Consider the following 20,210-nt stretch of genomic DNA (forward strand, 5'->3'; position numbering starts at 1 on the left):
TGCCCGCCGGGAGTCCCTGGCTGGTGCAAACAGTTAACGCACTCGGCTGCAAACTGAAAGGTTGGAGGTTTGAGTCCACCCAGAGGCGCCTTGCAAGAAAAGCCTGATGAGCTATTTCTGAAAAATCAGCCATTGAAAACCCTGTGGAGCACAGTTCTCCTGTGACACACACACGAGGTTGCCATGAGTCAGAGTTGACTCAAAGGCAGCTGGTTTTTTTAAAGATACACTGAACACCTACCATGTTCCAGGCACGGTGCTAGCCCCAGGGCCACTGGACTCCTCCCAAAGGCTGAAATCCTCATAGGGGTCACAGAGTTCAAGACCCCATAGGGCACAAGGTGGGATGAGATGCTGATGGGAGGGAAGTGGGTTGGTACTGGATGGCAGTTTTGTGGGGAGGGGCTGGAGACTCCCTGGAGGAGGTGATGTTTGCGTCTCTTGGTGGACAGTGTGCAGGAACAGCATTCCAGTGAAGAGGGTACTGGAGACAAGGCCAAGTGGCCAGAAAGAATCCAGGTCTCTAATGGCTGGAGCATGAGTTTTGTGAAGGAATATAGTGGGAGCTGAGTTCGGGAGATCGTTTAGGTCAGATCGTGGACAACCTTGAGCGCAACTTGAGTTTTTCCATTTGGCAGTAGGGAGCCCTTGAAAGTTGTTGAACAGGGGAGTAGAGTGGCCTGACCTAGGCTCTAAGGACAGCCTCTCAGGCTGCATGTGAAGGGTGGTGAGGGTGAGTCCACAGGAGGTCAAAAGCCACTCAGGAAGCATTTGGCATACGGGGAGGGGGACAGAAGAGTCACTAAGGAAGCAGATCTATGGGGACACTAGAAGACAGGGTGAAGTTTTAGTACCGATTGTCAAGCAGTAGCTTCCCCTGGGCTCCTGTCTAATCTCCCGAATCCACTTAAGCTCTGCCTTGTGCATAATCAGCCCAAGACGCCTCTGAGCGGCTCCACTGGGTTTCAGACAGGCCTTTGAGGCTTCCTGTCTGAATCTTTCATCCTCCCCACACGGTGTGACAGGTGAAGGAAATGTTGCTGTCTGGGCTCACCATATCTTGCTGCTATCATCGTGTTTCCTGTATCATAGTAACAGAGCAGGTGTCAGGGCCTGTTGCTAAGGATTCCCTGGAATACTGATACCTGGGTATAGAGCAGAGGGCTCTCACATGGTGTCTTTGAGACCTTGGGAAGCACCAGCTCAATGGCAAGGATTCTTTCCTGTTTGTCCCAACTTTTTCTCCCTCTTTTAAACTCTTCTCCTCCCTGCCACCCTGGCCCATGCACAGCTAGCCATCTCACAGTGACAAACTCACTGGTAGCAAATATGCAGCCAGTCTCCCCTCCTGTACCCAGGGCAGACATGACTAATGGATCACAGCATTCTTCCCCACAGAGGAGGCTGGAGGCTGGCTCCAAATCCTTTCTAACATAGCTCTCCATACACCAGCCCAGATTTGGCACTTGGTATGCTTTTTAGCTGGTGAAGATGTTGGTTCAATGATTTTTTGTTTTTTTATAGTACCACTTGGCTATCGAGTCAATTCCGATTCATGGCGACCCTGCGTGTGTCAGAGTAGAACTGTGCTCCATAGGATTTTCAATGGCTGATTTTGGAAGTAGATTTCCAGGCCTTTCTTCTAAGGTGCCTCTGGGTGGACTCGAACAGCCTGCCTCTTGGTTAGCAACCAAGTACTTAACTGTTTGCACCATCCAAGCTTTGGCACTTGAGAAGAAGCCTCTTTTCCAGCCCTGCAGAGGCTACCTTCTTCCCTAGCCTCTTCTCCCCCAACGCTCACTCCTCTGGGCCCTTCCTCTGGCACATGGGTGGGGAGTAGAGTAGGTTTTGCTCATCTCTTGCATTGCTTGTTTGGCTCTGTTTTTTGGTCTTTTGGTCTTTCCACTGCTTACCACAAGTTTAAAAATCAAACTTTTGAACAGCTCTGGGAAGGAGCTTAGCTGGATATTGAGGTGGGGGTTGGGATTTTATTTGCCCAATATCTTTTGTATCTGTTATATACTGCCGTGATAATGCTGTATAACAACCGTCCGCAAACTCAGCGGTTTACACTCATCACTGTATGTTACTGCTTCTGTGTCTGTGGATGAGCTGGGCAGTTCCTCCTACTTTTGGTTGGACCACGCTTTGTATCCTAAGCATCACGGTTTCAGCGGCTCGGAGAAAACCACCCATACTTGTGTGGATGACGTGCTTGAGTTCTCTGTGGCTGTTGCTAGTGGCCAGGGTTTGCCTTTGTATGTTGGTGTCCCCCACTTGGTTGATGCAAATGGTTAACGTGCTAGGCTGCTAACCAAAAGGTTGGTGGTTCGAGCCCACCCTGAGACACCTTGAAAGAAAGGCCTGGTGATCTACTTTCAAAGTTAACCATTTCAGCCACTAAAAACCCTATGGAGCACAGTTCTACCCTGACACACATGAGTTGCATTCGACTCCATGGCAACGGTTTTGTTTGTTTATTATCCCACTCGTAGACCTTGCAGTTTCCTTTAGCCTTTCCATCCCACCTGACTGCTTCCTGCTGTACTTCTGTGTCATTTTTCCCTCTTCCCACATTGGAGATGGTCTGTCCTGGATGCCCATACCCTCATGCCTGTGCCTACTTCGTCGATGTCACTCATGTCCTGGGCTGGCAGCAGCAGTCACAGTGCAGGCATGGTTTTGAGAATGTGTTTCTCTGGGGATTCCTCCCTCATGGAGTCACAGCCGTGACTTCATCAAGGCAGACCCCTGACCAAGCAGATTGGCCAGCGTGGGGAGCTCGGTCCTCTGCCAGAGCTCACTGCAGGTTGCAGCGCCAGCGCTCATCTGTGCCACGCCCAGGGGAATGTGTAGGATGAGTTATATCAGTGAAGGTATCCTTGAAATAAAATCAAGGAGGCAGAAATGCTAGGGTCTAAAGGCGGGGGATGAGGTCCCTGAATGGGGCAATGGTTTGCTCTTGACTACTGTTCTGCAGGTTGGTGATTTGAACCCATTCAGTGGTACCACAGAAGAAAGGCCTGGCAATCTGCTTCAGTAACGATTACTGCCAAGAAAACCCTATGGAGCGGTTCTACTCTGTAACACATGATGTTGCCATGAGTCAGAATCAACTTGGTGGCAACTAACAACAACATAGGCAGGAAAGATGCCACACCAGGGAAAAGGTGCAGCGCCAGGAAAAGTGTGGCCCCAGGGAAGAGGTGCAGATGGTGAGAGCTGCCCTTGCTCAGGTCGCTGCCTTTGCCTCCATCCTGGTCCCAGGAGATGGGGCTGAGATTCTATATAGTATAATACTTCTCTAAGGGCAGTTTGGTTTGCCCTCCGGATATCTCTCTAAAAGTCTGGTACATCTCAGAGGCAGCTCCAGGCTTATAACGTTTTTCATCCTGTGTTATGACTGTTAGAAGTTTTGGAAAGTTGGGGTTCAGACAGTAGTGTTTTCCTCACTCAGTAACTACTTGTGTTGCTCTCTGGAGTCTTCATCCTCCCCGGGACTCTGTAGTGGGGATGGAGACTCTTTTTGGAGGTGAACATGAGGCTGGAGAGGTGTTAAGTGACCTGCCCAGGGTCACTCGGGCTCTAAGGCCAGTGCTGAGTCCCATGAAGTCTGTTAAGGGAGCAGAAACCTTCTTTTAAGTGGACAGGAATACTGGTGGTGAGGAGGCCTTTTTGAGCGATTAGAGGGCTGTATGCATAAGGTCTTTGGTGGTGAAATGGTTTGCGCTTTGACTAGCCTGAAAGGCTGGTGGTTCGAAACCACCCAGTGGTGCCCTAGAAGAAAGGCCTGATAACCTGCTTCCATGAAGATTATAGCCAAGAAAATCCTATGGGGCAGTTCTACTCTGTAACATGTGGGGTCCTCATGAGCCAGAATCAACTCAACAGCAACTAGTTGGGGGGTTTTGGTACACATTATTGAGGATACCCTGGGTGGTACAAGCTGTTAATGCACTTGACTGCTAACCAGAAGGTTGGAAGTTCAAGCCCATCCAGAAGCGCCTCGAAAGAAAGGCCTGGCAATCTCCTTGCAAAATATCAGCCATCGTAGCATGTGGAGCACAGTTCTACTCTGACACACGTAGGGTCACCATTGAACTGGGTCAGCTCACACAGCAGCTGGCACTGGTATGCGTTATTAAAGCAGATAGTCAGTGTCCTCATTTCCTAGGGGTGCCATAACAAAATATCACAAAGTGGATGGCTTTCATTCTAGGGGCTAGAAGTCTGAATTCAGGGTGTGGCTCTAGGAAAGGTCCTTCTTTCTCTCGTTCAGCTTCTACTAAGCCAAAACAAAACCAAACCCGTTGCTGATGAGTCGATGGCGACTCATAGCAACCCTATAGGACAGTGTAGAACTGCCCCATAGAGTTTCCAAGGAGTGCCTGGTGGATTCGAGCTGCTGACCTTTTAGTTAGCAGCCGTAGCACTTAACCACTGCGCCGCCAGGGTTTCCGGCAATTCTTTTTGTTCTTGGGCTTATAGATTCATTTGCTGCTGTCATCACAGGGTGACTTCTGCCCATGTGTGTCTCTGCTCTTTATGAGTCATTGCTCAGAAATGATTAGATTCAGGATCCACCCGACCTGGGTATATGACCTCATTAACATAGCAAGAGAAAACCTCCATTTCCTAACAGGGTCACATTCACAGGTACCGGAGCTATTAAATCCGTAACAGTCTGGTTCTTCCATCTCTGAGCTCTAGATTAGAAAGTATAAAATCTATATTAGGCAAGCAGGACGCAGCTGCCTCCAAGTAGAACTTTTTGTGGTGGAAAATTCTAGATGCACTTCGTCAAGAGCAGGTGTGAGGCCTGCAGCTGACCCCGTGTAAGTGTCTCGAACATCACCGTCGTGAAAGTTCTCTCAAAAATACATTTCAAAAAAATAGATTTCCTTTCCCTTTGGGGAACTTAGCTTAAAAAAGTAATCAGAGCCATGCACAAAATTTATCCTCCAGGGTGTCCACTTATTTTTGAGAAAAATTGGAAACAATCTTTTTGCCCTAAATTAGTAAAATGGTAAAGTAAGTTATATCCAGACTACTAAGTTATAATTAAAAATCTTGTTTTTGAAGAATTGTAGTAATATGGGGAAATACAATATAAGACAACAGAGTAAACAGTGTAGATAGTTAGAAACCAATTTTATTTAAAGTCTGTACATAAATACGTAGAAGGAAACTGGAAGGCATTGCACTGAAATGTGAAGAGCCATCATCGTCTGGGGGCGGGAGTAGGTGGTGAGTCAGTTTGGATGCTTTCCGTTAATGATGTTCTGCAGTGCCCAGGAGGGAACCAGGTATGGTGGGTAACGAGCGTGGCTGTTGGAGGCTGTAGCATTTGCCTGAGGTGACTAACGCCCAGGGTGACAAGCTCTTGACTTTAGTGGGAGGAGAATTGGATTCCTGTAAAAAATGTGTTTGTTTTTATGGATCTGCTCCAGAAAACTGCCTGGGGCTCATGAGTTTCTATACCTTAGGAATTTCCTCAGAAAGTCATCACTCACCCACTCCTGGTCCCTGTTCCGTAGGGTACCCCTGAGCTCCTGAGCTGCAGGGTCTTCCAAAGTGCCCGGCTGGCCAAGGTGCAGGCCCCACTCGGCTTGTCTGGCCCAGGATGCCGGGGACCCCTAAGCGAGGAATTGGCTCAGCTGCTGGACCTCGTGACCGCCTGGCTTACTGGTGTGTGGGGAATGTTGAGGAACAAACGCCTATGAGTCAACAAGTCACAGAGTGTGGTTAGAGCGAGCTCTGCTCTGGGAGTGTCTGGTGTGTCTCCGTCATTCCTCCTTGTTGGGGAAGGGCCGTCTCTTTGTGAAATACAGTTCTGTTTAACAGCAACACACTGCGCACCTATGTACCAGGCCTGTGCTGGGCACCAGGGACAGAGAAAAGAGCAGGGTGCAGCCCCCCTCAGGAAGCCCATAGTCTAGTGTGGAGAAAAGAAGGAGACATCTCAGTAGGATGAGGACCCCTCTGCCTGTTCCCAGAGAGGGTAGATGCCACCCCTTCCCCCGTGCAGAGCCCTCCTTCCCTAGCAGACTTGACCCATGCTCATAGCCTGACCCATGCTCACCAAATCACACACATGAGTGCATACAAACATATCCATGTGTGGGTGCACACAAACACACATGTGAGTGCACACATATGTAATTGCATACACACGTGTGTGTAGGTGCACACACGTGTTTGGAGATACACACATACACCCCATCCTTCGGCCTCTTTCCTATCAGAACTGGAAGAATCTGGGAGTCAGACCCGCCCTGTACACCACTGCCCTGCCGTTTTACGAAAGTGAGCAGCTGCCCAGCCCTCTTTCCAAAAAAGCCTGTTTTCTCTGCTCCCCTCCAGGCCCCTTGGCCAACGCCACCCTTCCCTTTTGTGAATTGGTGTGTTTGCTTTCCCTGCTTTTTCACTCACTCTCTTGGAGCCTCCCATTTGCCCCTGTCAGCTAGTTTGTGTCCAGGGCAAGCTGACATTTGTTAGTACAAGGGTGCAGCTTACGCTGAACTCACTCAACGTAGCTCTACTCTCTGGAGGTTCTAAGGACCCAACTCTTAACAGGGTGCGGGCCGGACAAGGCAGGGCCCTGCAGAGGTGTCTTCCCTAGCCCTCCTACTCGAGACACCAAGGTGGAACAGAGCCCAGGTGGGGGATGTTGGAGGGTGGCGAGCACACAGCTTAGCTAGAGGAGCCTACCGGGGACCGGGTTGGGTGGTGAGGGCCTCATCCCCACTGCCAAGTCAGAGAGCTGGCTGCAGACACTGGCTCAGACTGAAGAAGTTTGGAGAACCCAAGCTGGCTCTGTTGGCAGTTTCCTAAAATGTGCCTCCGGGAATTGCCCCTCCTGTTCCTCCATCTGTCCCAAGGTTGCTCTTTGTCCTGGTCATCTAGTGCTGCTATAACAGACATACCACAAGTGGATGGCTTTACCAAAGAGAAGTTTTATTCTCTCTCAGTCTAGTAGGCTATAAGTCAAAATTCAAGGCATCAGCTCCAGGAGAAGGCTTTCTCTGTTGGCTCTGGAGGAAGGTCCTTGTCATCAGTCTTCCACTGGTCTAGGATCTTCTCCGAGCAGGAACCTCGGGTCCAAAGGATACACTTTGCTCCTGGCACTGCTTTCTTGGTGGTATGAGGCCCCCATGTCTCTCTGCTTGCTTCTCTCTTTATATCTCAAAAGAGATTGGCTTAAGACACTGTCTAATCTTGTAGATCTCATTGGTGTAACTGCCACTAATCCATCTCATTACATCGTAGTGATAGGATTTACAACACAGAGGGAAATTGCATCAGATGACAAAATGGTAGACAATCATACAGTACTGGGAATCAGGTTAACAGATTTTTGGGTGGACACATTTCAATCCATGACACTCTGTGTGGATGAGGGGCAGCTGTGCCTTTGGAGGTGCCAGCCACAGCTACAGGGTGGGCACAGCAGTCCCAGAGCAGAGGCCTATTTCACCTGGGTTCTTGTTTCTGACCTTTTCTCAGAGCTACTCCTGTGGACATGCCTGGCCACAAACTTACCATCGGTGACCATACTGCCCAGCCAGTGCCCACAGCCCTAGCCCTGGGAGGTGATGTCCTTCTGTCTCCCTTGACCTCCCTGTAGCGTTTGATTGTTGACTCTTCTTCCCTGAAGCTCTAGGAGCAAGGGGCCAGGGGACATGGGGGTACAGTTGTTGTGTCCCTTCCCTGCTTTGTGGACTAGACCGAGTTTGGGGCCCAATTTCTACCTCCTAGGTTGGAGGAGCCCCCAGCCTCCCACCCTAGGACCATTCTCCTATTCCATGTGTGCCAACCACACCTCCCTTGTGCAGTGCTGCAGGGTCAGAATCAGGTGCTAGGGTTGACAGGGCAGGCAGTCCAGCCTGTCCGTCTCAGCTCATTTGGGTACCAGTGAGGAAACTGAGGCTCAGAGGGGATAATTGACTTGTCCTCCTCTTCCAGTAAGTTTGCATAAAACACGGTTCATGGGTCTGTTCTCTTAAAACTATTGAGTTTTCTTTCCAGCTTCCTCACTGCCACAAAACCCTTCCCTCCATAGTTACAGTGGAAGGTGATATGATGCAGGGAAGATAATACTTGTCTAAGTTAGTAGGGAGTCCTTGGATGGTACAAACTGGTAAGCACTTGGCTGCAAACCGAAAGGTTGGAGGTTCAGGTCTCCCCAGAGATGCCTCAGAAGAAAGGCCTGGTGATCTATTTCCAAAAAACTAGCCATTGAAAACGCTATGGAACACAGTTCTACTCTGACACACATGGGGTCACCATGAGTTGGAATCAACTTGGCGGCAACCAGTTATATGAGTTAGCAGACCTGCAGAGTTAGCTGTGTGATCTTTTCTCAGTCCCTTAATTTCTCACTTTTCTCATCGCTTAAAGGAAGAATAATGATTAGATTTAGGAAGAAAAAGTATAGAACAGCCTGTGGGTTGCTACAAATTGATGAGTTGTTTTGGCTAAAGTTCCAAAAAAAAAAAAAAAAAGTAAACAAGTTACAAAAAAAAAGTAGCAGACCTTAAATGGGTCAGGGGACAGATAGATGTTGGTTTGAGGGTTCCCTTGTCAGTGATCCCAGAACTCTGACCCCCTAGGAAGTGACCTGAAAAGGATAAAAGGGTTTTTTTTTTTTTTTTTTCCACTAGAGATTCATTTGGAGTGATTTGCTTGGGGCTGTGAGGGGCAGCTGTTGTCTCCCCCTGTTTGCTGCTGCCTCCTGGATGCCCCTACCTGCGCCCACCATAAAGGAGATGAAGGTTGGAGCATCAGAACACAAGGGCTCCTCTCTTTCCCCTGCCCCCTGCCCCCTGCCCCCTGCATCTGTTCCGTACCCTTTTGGTCCAGAAGCTTCTGCAAAAGATGGAGTCCTCCTGCTGAGAAATTCCCACCCCAAGTTTCCCTGGCTTGTACCCTCCCCTCAGGGGTTACCACTGGTATGTCCCTGATTGGAGCGCCCAGCAGAGCAGAGGGGCCAGCTCCATCCGGCTGTGTGCAGCTGCTGGAATGGGACAGGAAGGCTCAGGGCCCAAGATGTGGTGCCCCCTGCAGGCTGTGGCAGGAGAGGCCAACGACAACTGGCCACTGGACACCCAGTTTAGCCACCAGGAAAGTCTCTTGAGGGGGAGACCCCCATCACTTCCATTTCTTGAAGCTCCCAGAATAGTTAAAAAAAAAAAAAAGGAAAGAAACAGGGCTAATGAGTTGTAGTATATTTTCAGTGTTTACTTTGAACAGAGTAACGCTTTTAACACCCACTCAGAGCAGTGTGACTGCGCTATTCACAAAAAAAAAAAAAAAAAAATTCACAAGACAACAGAAATTTATAAACAAAACAAAACAAGCAAACCATAAGGTACTGAAGGCTGGAAGTGGCATGCTGGTTTAAAGTCATCTGATGAACGTGGTTTCTTTTATTCCTGCCTGTGTTTGCCTGGGTTGTGTGTTAGCCTCATCTGGGAGAAGGTGGAGAGTTTACCCCTGAGGAGACGCTTGGTGATCATGGCGCCCTAGCCCTCCCAGCACTGGGCCAGGCCTCAGGTCTCCACATGTGTTTCTCTGGAGCCTGGAGTTGCCCACATCTCTTTCCTGTCATCCCGAGATGTCCTACGGTAGAGTTTCAGGACTAGTCTGGGTCAGCAGATGCCTAGAAGTGCCCAGTGGGATAGAGAAATCCCTGAGGGCAAGGTTGTGAGCTTGGTCCCTCCCTGTGCGGATCAGTTAACTGCACTCTGCCCCCTGCTGGCCTTCACAGAAATGGGTGCCATTGGTCTAGACAGAGGTCCAGGAAACCCAGGAGGTCCCCGACACTTCTCAGGCGGTCCACAAGGTCAAAGCCACTTTCATAATAATAATAAGGTGTTGGATTTCATTCTCACATGAGTACAGAAGATGAAAAGTTCATTGATATGTTTTCAGATGTGTCTTAGCTTCTTAATGCTGCTGTAACAGAAATACCGTAAGTGAGTGGTTTTAAAGAACAGAAATTTATTTTCTCACAGATTGTGAGGCTGTAAGTTTGAATTCAGGGCACCAGCTATAGGGGGACGCTGTTTCTGTGTTGGCCCTGGGGGAAGATCCTTGTCTTAGCTATTGTGTTCCCAGTGTTCCTGGGTTCCTTGGGGGTCTTCACATGGCATCTGTCTTCCCGTTTGTGCTTGCTTGTCTCTGTGTCTGTGTTCCTCTATATATCACTCAGAAGTGATTAGGTTTAGGACACACTCTACACTGATAATAGCCTCCTTTACAAAACAAAGAAAACCCTATTTCCAAATAGGATTACATCTGCAGGTATATGGGTCAGGACGCCAACACATATTTTGGTGGGACACAATTCAGTCTATAACAAGATGTTTAAAAATTACTGTTTGTTAAATTTTGATACAGTTATCAAAGAAGAATATCCACAATTATCTGAAAAGACAATTAAATTTCTCCTCCCATTTCCATCTACAGTTCATATCTGTGAGAGACTGGGTGTCCTTGTACTTGAAACAAAACAACATATCACAAAAGACTTAAGCAGATAGGAACATCCAGCCGTCTTCTGTTAAGCCAGACGTTAAATAGATTTGTAAAAATGCAAAACAATGCCACTCTTCTTGCTAATTGTTTCTGATTTACAACTGTAGTTAGTTTTCATAGAGTATGTTAATTATGTGATCATCTTATGGGCTTATTATTTTTTTAATGAATTAAATATTTCTTAATTTCTCAGTTTTAATTTCTAATATTATAAATATTATAAATATCAGTAGTCATAGCCCCCATAAACAGAAATTCTTGGGAGTTCTCAATCATTTTTTATGACAGTTTTATTGAGATATAATTTATACACCATGTAATTCACCATTTTTTTCTTTTAATTGTACTTTAGATGAAGGTTTACAGAACAAACTAGTTTCTCATCACACAGTACACACATTGTTCTATGACATTGGTTATAATTCACCATTTTAAAGTGTACAGTTCCGTGGTTTTTAGTATATCCAAAATTAGTATGTCTAATTTTAGAACATTTCATCACCCTAAAAAGAAACCCCGTACCCATTAGTAGTCATTCCTCTTTCCCCCAGGGCTTGGCAACCACTGAGCTACTTTCTATCTCTATCTTCCCTACTCCAAACATTTCGTATGAATGGAATCATACAATATGTGGCTTCTTTAACTAAGCATAGTATTTTCAAGACTCATCCATGGTGTAGCAAGTATCAGTACTACATTGCTTTTTATAGCTGGATAATATTCCATTGCATGAATATACCACAATTTTTTTTTAATCCATTCATCAACCAATGGATATTTGAGTTGTCTCTTTTGGTTATTATGAACAATGCTGCTGCGAACAGTCAAGTACAAGTTTCTGTGTGGACATGTGTTTTCATTTCTCTTGGGGATATACCTTGGAGTGGAATTGCTGGGTCCTATGGTAATTCTGTGTTTAACACGTTGAGGAAGTGTCAAACTATTGTCCAACCTGAATCATTTTTAAGAGTGCGAAAGGGTCCTGAGTTGGAGAACCACTGGGATTAGTACAGGGAGTGTGGCTGACTCATTTCAGCCCCTCATCTTTGCTATAGGGTTGAGACACCCTAAAATTCATCTCTCTCTCTTTCTTCCCCATTTCCGTCCTTCCAACACACACGTCATAATAGATAATCGAAGAGTTGGTTCGATCCTTGGTGGCAAGGACAAAGCCAGCTAAGCTAGACCGTGTACAAGTTAAACCATCAGAAAGGTCTGGAGCAGAATTTCCACCCCACGGGATTCCGGGAGGCACCGTTGCCATCGTAGTCCCTGCGGATAGTACCCCCGGAGTTGTACAGCAGCTGCAACTCTGCTCTCCTCCCTGCTTTGGAGAGCACAGTGATCTGTCAGCGGGAACCTTCTGGGGAGCAGAGCCTGTGGAGGCCTTGTTTGTAGAGCTGAGGAAGGTGGCCAGCTTCAGCCACCCATGTGCCTTGGGCCAGCACTCAAGGCCCCTCAGGTTTAGCAGCAATATAGGGGCTTGCCCAGGCTGTTTAGCCATCCTTCTCCTGGCCCAGGCTCTTCCTACAAGATGATATGCTAAGTACAGCAGGGGTGGTGTTTGGGAAGAACAACGGTCTAGTGCCCTGCAGGGCTTGCCAGCTAAGTTCCCAAGGGTGTGGCCATTCTCTCCTTTCTGCTTCTAACCCTTTGGTGTCCTCTGATCATGTCCAGGAGCTCTGGTGGTGCAGTGGTTAAGAGCCTGGCTGCTAACCAAAAGTTCAGCAGTTTGAATCCACCAGCCGCTCCTTGGAAACCCTGTGGAGCTGTTCTACCCTGTCCCATAAGATTGCTATGAGTCAGAATTGACTCAGCGGCAGCGGTTTGGTTTGGTTTAGTCATGTCCATTCTTGTCACTTAGCCACGTGATCCACTTAGTTACCCCTCCTAGAATTATTACCCTTTGGAAGGAGGAGCTTTGAGTGAGCTGCCTTTCGTCTGAGCACTGATCCGCTGGTGGATTTTCAGGCATCCGTGGGGGCGACATAGGGAGATAGGTTGGAAATGCCAAATATTTGGTGCCCTTGAGCTCAGAGGGACCGTGTCTCCACCTGCACCCCCTCAGTAATACTCTCGCTTTTTTTCCCCTCTGTTCGCTGCAGATGTGACTCTTGGTCCTTGGCTGGTGCCCTGAGCCATGGCTGACACCATCTTCAGCAGTGGGAATGACCAGTGGGTTTGCCCCAATGACCGGCAGCTTGCCCTCCGAGCCAAGTGAGTACCTCCAAGGCCCTGCCAGGTTCGCCCTCCCTCCTCTTCCTCCTTCCCACCTTGCTTTGGCAAGATTCATTGCCAGGGACCTGGAAAGAGAAGTTTGGAAAGATGTGCCTGTCCAATGCACATCTGTGCCAGGCCCTGAGCTGGGCAATCCCTAGCCGTTCACTCATTTAACACCTGTGCAAAATGACCTCATCTTGCAGATGAAGAAAGTCAGGCTGAGCCCCTAATGCCAAGTCTCTTCATTTGTGACCCAGACCTGGGTCCATCTGACTCCCACATCTGTTCTTTCCACCACAACAGGCTACCAGGAACCAGCCACCACATTTGCCACCTTTTTTGTTATGAGTATAAGCCCCTGTCGTGGAACTTAAGCTCATGGGCCCTTGGGAGGAGGGCTTTGGTCTCTGGTGCCCACTTCAGAGTTCGGTGCCAGGCATGGACAGGACAGAGCAAAGATGTGTCAGATGGGTGAAGAGCTGCCTCTCCAGCTGAAACATTCCACTTCGAGCCGTCCCAGGTCTCACATCAGTGTCTCTCTAGCTTCCTGGTTCCTATTTGTCCCTTTAGGGGTCCCAGTTTCCTGTTACCCTTCAGCCTGCTGACCCCCTCAGCTCCCGCTAGGTAAGGCCGTCTCCGCTCATTGTCCACGTGTGGCTGGAGACTGGTGGCTCCCAGATGCCTGTCTTCCCTTCCAGTCCCTTCCCTACCCCTCCGAGGGACTGGGAGTCCCAGGCATCTGGTAAGTCCAGTGGTGCCCCTTCAGCTGTCAAAACATGCCAGTTACGGGATTCGGCATTTCCCAGATGGGACCAAGCTTAAGAAATTTGCAATTAGATGTTATGAGCCTGCAGAAGGACCAAGATGGAACATCAAAGGAGGATAGAAAAATTAATCCGAAATGCTCCAGGGGAGCAGAGTCATGTGTGATTTGTGGGAATCTTTGCAGGACAATTCATTTGTCCCCCTCACCTGGATGGCTCCTCAAGTAAATCCCTTCAGCCTTCCCACTCAGCACCCCAGTGCCCCCACACGGAAAGGGAACAGGGATGACGCCGGTGAGATGATTGGTCCTCCCTGGCAGGAGGATATGAGATGCTGGTGAGAGCCCATCCGCCCAGGGTGTAGTACGAGGGCTCCGTGTAGCTCCGCACGGCCTCCTCAACATTCCCTTCAGTTCTCCCTGACCTCCTCTGACTCTCAGCAGCAGCCAAAAGCTGTTGTAGCACCTTTTAGAAAAGCAAATGCTTTTATCTCCTCCTCCGAGAGTTTGTACTGACTGGCAAAGTGCCCTAGAGGAAAGTGGCACAAACCCTGGGGCTGCAGAGCTGTGAGCTGTGCCCTGAGGGGGTCCCCCTGGGAAGCCTGGGGAAATCGCCCTCCCCTTGCATCTCAGGACTTCCCCTAGCACTCCATCAAACATTCTCTGATCGCCTGCTATATGCCAGGCACTGGCTGCACAGCAGCAAACAAGACCAACATGGCCCCTTATCTTAAAGAACTGACGGGGAGAAGTGAGCATTATACAAATAATCATACAGGTGCATGTGCTCTCGCAGTGGTAATGGGATGGGGGGGCCAGGGGGCTGCTTAGTCTAGGGGGTTGAGAAGGCATCCCTGAGTTTGTGATGATTATGTTGAGGCCCAGAGGTGGGATGAATGTTAGGTGGAAATGAGAAGGTATGGCATGTGCAGGGGCCCTAAGGTGAAAGGAACATGGCCTATAGAGGACCTGAAAGTAGCCCACTGTGGCTTGAATGCAGAGAGTGAGGAGGCAAACGGTGTGAAAGGAAGATGGTGAGGCAGGCAGGGCACGTCCTCTAGAAACTCATATTCTGGAGGGGGAAATGGAGGACCCAAATCCCACATACTAATGCTTAATCCCAGGAATGGAGATATGCCTGGGCCTTATGGGAACTCTGGCAGTGGGCTCCTAACTTGTCTTGGAGGGGATCTAGGAAAAAATTCCTGGTGAAGGCCATCTCTGAGAGAAGTCTTAAGAGTAGGATCAATTCCACACCCAGCTGTATACCCAAAAGAATTGAAAGCAGGGACTCAGACAGATTCTTGTACACCAATGTTCATTGCAGCACTATTTCACAATAGTCAAAAGGTGGAAACAACCCGAATGTCAGTAATTCAGTAACCTCTATTCTACTTCCTGTCCGTATGAATTTGCCTATTCTAGGTACCTCATACAAGTGGGATAATACAACATGTGTTCTTTTGGGTCTAGCTTTCACTCAGCGTAATATTTTCTAGATTCATCTACATTGTAGCATGTATCCGAACTTCATTCCTTTTTGTCGCTGAGTAGTATTCCATTGTATGTATATACCACCTTTTGTTTATCCATTCATCTGTCAATGGATGTGGGTTGTTTCCACCTTTTGACTATTGTGAATAGTGCTGCTGTGAACTGGTGTACAAGTCTCTGTTTGAGTCCCTGCTTTCAAGTCTTTTGGTTGTATACCTAGGAGTGGAATTTCTGGGTAATATGGTCATTCTATGCTTAACTTTTTGAGGAACTGCCAAACTTTCCCATAGCAGTCCATGTCAGCTTCTTACATGACACAGATTTCAGTATTTGTTCTTTTCTTGATAGTCTTCCACTCCTCACCCTTGAAACCTCACGTGCTGTGGCTGGCCTTCTCCATTTGTACAGTGGCTGCATTCCAAGTTCCTACCTCCCCAGGTGCTAAGATGGTGCTGCCATCTTTGCCAAGGCCCAGAAGCTGGCAGATGGCAGAGCCGGCCCTTGGAGTCTGGCATCTACCTTGTCTCTATTCCCTGCACCCTCGGCCCCAGCCCACAGTACCTTGACTGTAGAACTGTCTCCTTGGGTGTTCTCAGACTCATCCTGGGGGAGGGCTTATGGATGTGGTGGTTGGGGAGATGCCGGGGTGAGCACTGGGGACGCCCCAATGCTCTCTGGGTTGTTCTTTCTCGAGGCTGCAGACAGGCTGGTCCGTGCACACCTACCAGACTGAGAAGCAGAGGAGGAGCCAATGCCTCAACCCTGCGGAGGTGGAGGCCATCCTGCAGGTCATCCAGAGGGCTGAGAGGCTTGACATCTTGGAGCAGCAGAGGATCGGGTAAGAACTGTGCCCAAGGTGGGCAGGAGCGAGATGGGGTGAGAGGAAAGCAAGGGTGTTAGTGTAAGACCAGTGGACTAGGAGTCTGGTTTTCTGGGTTCAGGTGCTGACTTGGCATCACTGGGATGAATCAGAAGGGGACAGACTCTAACCCCTCCCCAGGGTCCCTGCCTGAACACCCCTGGAGCCTGACACCCCAAACCAACCCACCAAAGCCTCCGTGTTTCTCTACGTAAGATGGATATCCAGCACGCGTCACTTTGTCATACTGTGGTGGCTTGCGTGTTGCTATGATGCCTGGAGCCATGCCATCCAGATTTCAAATATCAGCAGGTTCACCCCTGGTGGACAGGTCTCAGTGGAGCTTCCAAACTAAGACAGACTAGGAAGAAAGGCCTGGTGATCTACCGCTGAAAGTTAATCAGTGAAAATCCTATGGATTACAGCAGAATGTTGTTCAATATTGTGCTGGAAGTTGAGCCCCCAGGTTGGAAGGCACTCAGAATACACAGTGGCTGCCGTGCTGGACTCAGGCATGCTCAGGAGCATGAAGATGGCACACGACTGGGCGTGTAGATGCCAGGCCGTGGGGAGGATGAGGGAAGGTGGTGAGATGCACTTTGCACACTAAGCGTCAGCCATGATTCAGCTGAGGGAGGGTGTTGAGGCTACCTGTGACGTGCCCCATCAAGGTGAGGCGGCACATCTCCAACAGGAGACCTCTCCAGCTTGTCCTAAAACGTTCTCCTGGTCTCCAGGATCCAGCGCTGACTGCTACACAGACTTCAAACCTTTGTGTGTGTGTGTGAAAATATATACACCAAAACATACACCCATTTAGCAATTTCTACGGGTACAACTCAGTGACATTGGTTACACTCTTCACATTGTGTCACCATTCTCGCTGTCTCTTCCCAAATTATTTCACCACTGTTTTCGTAGACTCACTGCCCAGTAAACTTCTCATCTGTGCCCTAGAGTTGCTATTGTCAATTTGATCTCATGTAGATAATCCTTTAAAAGAGCACAATGCTCAAGGCAGACATTCTTTACTAATTGAGCTAAATGGTTGGTTTCAAGATGACTTCAGGGGATAGTTTCAGTTCAAAGTTTAAAGATTATCTCAAGGAAATGAATTTGGGGGTCCCTGTAGTCTCAGTGAGTCCAATAAGTCCGGATTCCATAGGAATTTGAAATTCTGTTTCACATTTAACCCCCCTTTGATGAGGATCCATCTGTTGACCAAACTATTCCATAGTGGTAGCCCATCCATTTATTCTGGTGTCATGGCAAAGGGTGTAGTAGTTCATGGAGGCAATTAGACCTGCAGTCCATTTCCTCCTCCAATTCCAAGTCTTCTGCTGCTGCTCCAGGCTAATAGAGACCATTTGTTGGATCTTGGATGGTGGCTTTCAAGCTTTTAAGACCCCAGGCACTGCTCAACAAGTCTTTAAACATTTTTATTGTGTCTTTTTTTTCTTCATTTACATACAAAAGCATTCATACTTTATAGAAAATTGGAAAAACACAGAAAAGCATGAGTCAGGAAACAAAATACATTGCCTTGGGCAGGAATTAATTTGATTCTAGCCTCCCTGTTTTTCTTACATTTATGTTTTTTTCTGTTAAATTGTATGATCATCAAAAAAAAAAAAAAATCAGACATTGTAGAAATACACAATTTTAGGAAGTGAGGCTCCCATGGTGGCATCACTGCAAAGGTAACTGCTGTTCCTAACAGTTTACAGCGCGTGCCTCAGCCATCCTGGCATAGCACTATCACTTTATTACAAAAGGCTTTATACCATGCATACTAGTTATATTTGCCTTTTTGGATTTTTTTTTTTTTTTTCATTTTTAGCTAACGTTACTACAGCCCCGCCCTCTCCCAGATGATGCCCCAGGGCCCTGCAAGGCCCTCTTCAGACAGCAAATGCCCACACAGAGATGATTGGCATTCCACCGTTAGCATCCCTCGGCTCCCCTAGGAGGGTTTGCTGGAATCAGGTGGAGGTGCATGTAATGGTGGGCTCGCCTGTACCAGAAGAAGCATTTGCTGGCCCCTCATCCATCTGGGCTGCCGTCTTTAGCTTCCCTGTTCCACCTTAGTGAACTTCTCCCATTGTCTGGCCCCACCTGTGAGCGTGGGTTTGGCAAGGGTGTGGGAATTACCCAGAAGGCAGTGCCTCAGGTTCATCATCTCAGGTAGAGGTGGGTCCTGTGTTTTTACATAAATTAGGAGGCATGAGACAAAAGGCGGTACTGACAGAGGGTCCCTAAGAAAATGCAGGTCATACTAGGGCTCAAGCTGGGTTTGTCCCCAGCAGATCCCTGGATGAAGGATGGTTGCCTCTAGCCAGAGCTACTAGCTGGAGGGCATGCAGGGAGAGTGGCGGCCCCACTGCCCCATCTGCCTTCCCTCGGCTGTCGTGGCAGTGCCTGGTCATCTCAGGGGGCAGAGTGGGGTGGCTGTGAGAGTGAGGGCCTGGGCCAGACAGCCTGGGTGTTGTGGATGCTGTCTCCGCCTTTTCGGGGCAGTATGACCCTGACAAGTGTCTTCACATCTCTGAGCCTCAGTCTTCTTGTCTTTAAGATGGGGAAAACAGCGCCCTCCTCACTTGGGGACTGTGACAGTTAAAAACCAAAACCAAACCCAGTGCGGTCGAGTCGATTCTGACTCATAATGACCCTATAGGACAGAGTAGAGCTGCCCCATAGAGTTTCTGAGGAGCGCCTGGCAGATTCGAGCTGCCAACCATTTGGTTAGCAGCTGTAGCACTTAACCACTACGCTACCAGGGTTTCCCTGTGACAGTTAGGAGAGATGATATGCCTGTGCTTGATCCTTCGTTCATTCAGGAAATTTCACTTAGTGTCCACTGGAGTCTGAGGACACGGAGACCAACAGAGAAGTAGCAGCCAATTTCCTGGTGGTTGTACTCTGACAGGGGTCACGCTGTGAGGAGCGGCTGAGGGATGCGGGGGCGGTGGTGGGGAGCGAGAATTGATCCCAGACTTAGTGGAATTCAGGGAAGGCTCCTGGAGACTTGACATCTAAAGGTCCAAAGAGGAACTCTGTTTTCTTCTCTCCTCCAGCTTCTTCATCTGCCCAGCTCCTCAAACCAAAAACCTCTAAGTCATCCCTCACCTCCTGTCACCTCAAACCCATCAATTAAAAAAAAAAAAAAATGCTGTCTCCAAAATACAGTCCATCCCAGTCTTCAGCCTCCTTCCCTGGACCATAGCCACAGCCTCCCACTGGACTCCCCATCTCTGCTCTCCCCACTCTAATCCCAGCTTCCATGGAAGCCAGAGCGAGAATTTAAAAAATGGGGCTCAGATCAAATCACTGACTGCTTAAAACCCTTCAGTGTGGCTTCACATTGATCTTAGAAAAAAAATCCAGACTTCTTCTGTAACCTACAAAACCCATGTAATCTGGTCCTACGTCTCCCTCCAGCCTCACTTCGTACTGGTCTCCCCCTTGTTCACAGGGCAGTCGCCACACTGGCCTCCTGGGTGTTCTTCAATGTGCCAAGGCCATTCTCACCTCCAAGCCTTCATGTGTGCCGTTCCCTCTGCCTGGAATGCGATTCCTACCAGCCCTTCACCTCCTCCTGCTCTCAGTTCACATGTTCTCCGAGGGGTCTTCCCTGATCACCATCTCACATGCCTCTGCCTCCCGCAGAGCCCCCACCCCCACATTTATATTTCATAGTATTTTTCTCTATCTGAAACCATTTTGCTTGTTTACTTGTTTTTGGACTTTGTCCCTTTATTGAACATAAGTTCCATAAGAGCAGGGACCATGTCTATCTCTGGCTTGTTTGCTACAATATCTCCAGCTCCTAAAACAGTCTCTGGCATATAGTAGGTTCTCAATTAATAGTTGGTGAGTGAATGCATGATTAGGAGTTAGCCCCGGGAAGGGGTGGGCTGGTGAACATTGCCCCAGGTGAGGGGACAGCACATAGCACATGGTATAGCTCGGGGGCCTCTTGCCAGCTGTGCCTGGGCAGTGGTCGGGGTTGGGGACAGGAAGTCCATTCCCCCTGACTCCATGTCCTGTGCTGCAGGCGGCTGGTGGAGCGGCTGGAGACCATGAGGCGGAACGTGATGGGGAACGGCCTCTCCCAGTGTCTGCTTTGCGGGGAGGTGCTGGGCTTCCTGGGCAGCTCGTCAGTGTTCTGCAGAGACTGCAGGAAGGTAAGGCTCTGCTATGCACCCTGGCTCCCAAGACTCCATGTGTGTATGTGAGCACATGTGCGTGGTGTCTTTGCTTCTCGGCAAGAAGGGCCAGTGCCTGAAGGTCAGATGGCCTCGCTTTTAGGACCAGCTCTGGGTCTTATGGGCCTGG

General features: G+C 48.7%; 1 protein-coding gene across 1 annotated transcript in view; it reads left to right on the forward strand.

Annotated features, from left to right (window-relative positions):
• Nucleotides 1-12,097: 12,097 nt before the first annotated feature.
• The window catches only part of RPH3AL (rabphilin 3A like (without C2 domains)), a 145,618-nt gene continuing 137,505 nt past the window's right edge, over nt 12,098-20,210 (forward strand). The window contains 3 exon segments of the mRNA XM_010596480.3: nt 12,098-12,756; nt 15,711-15,854; nt 19,930-20,059. Of these exon segments, the coding sequence (XP_010594782.1) occupies nt 12,680-12,756; nt 15,711-15,854; nt 19,930-20,059 (351 nt within the window). The 5' untranslated portion in view covers nt 12,098-12,679.

The sequence above is a fragment of the Loxodonta africana genome, chromosome 18 (assembly GCF_030014295.1).
Source record: "Loxodonta africana isolate mLoxAfr1 chromosome 18, mLoxAfr1.hap2, whole genome shotgun sequence".
NCBI lineage: Eukaryota > Metazoa > Chordata > Mammalia > Proboscidea > Elephantidae > Loxodonta > Loxodonta africana.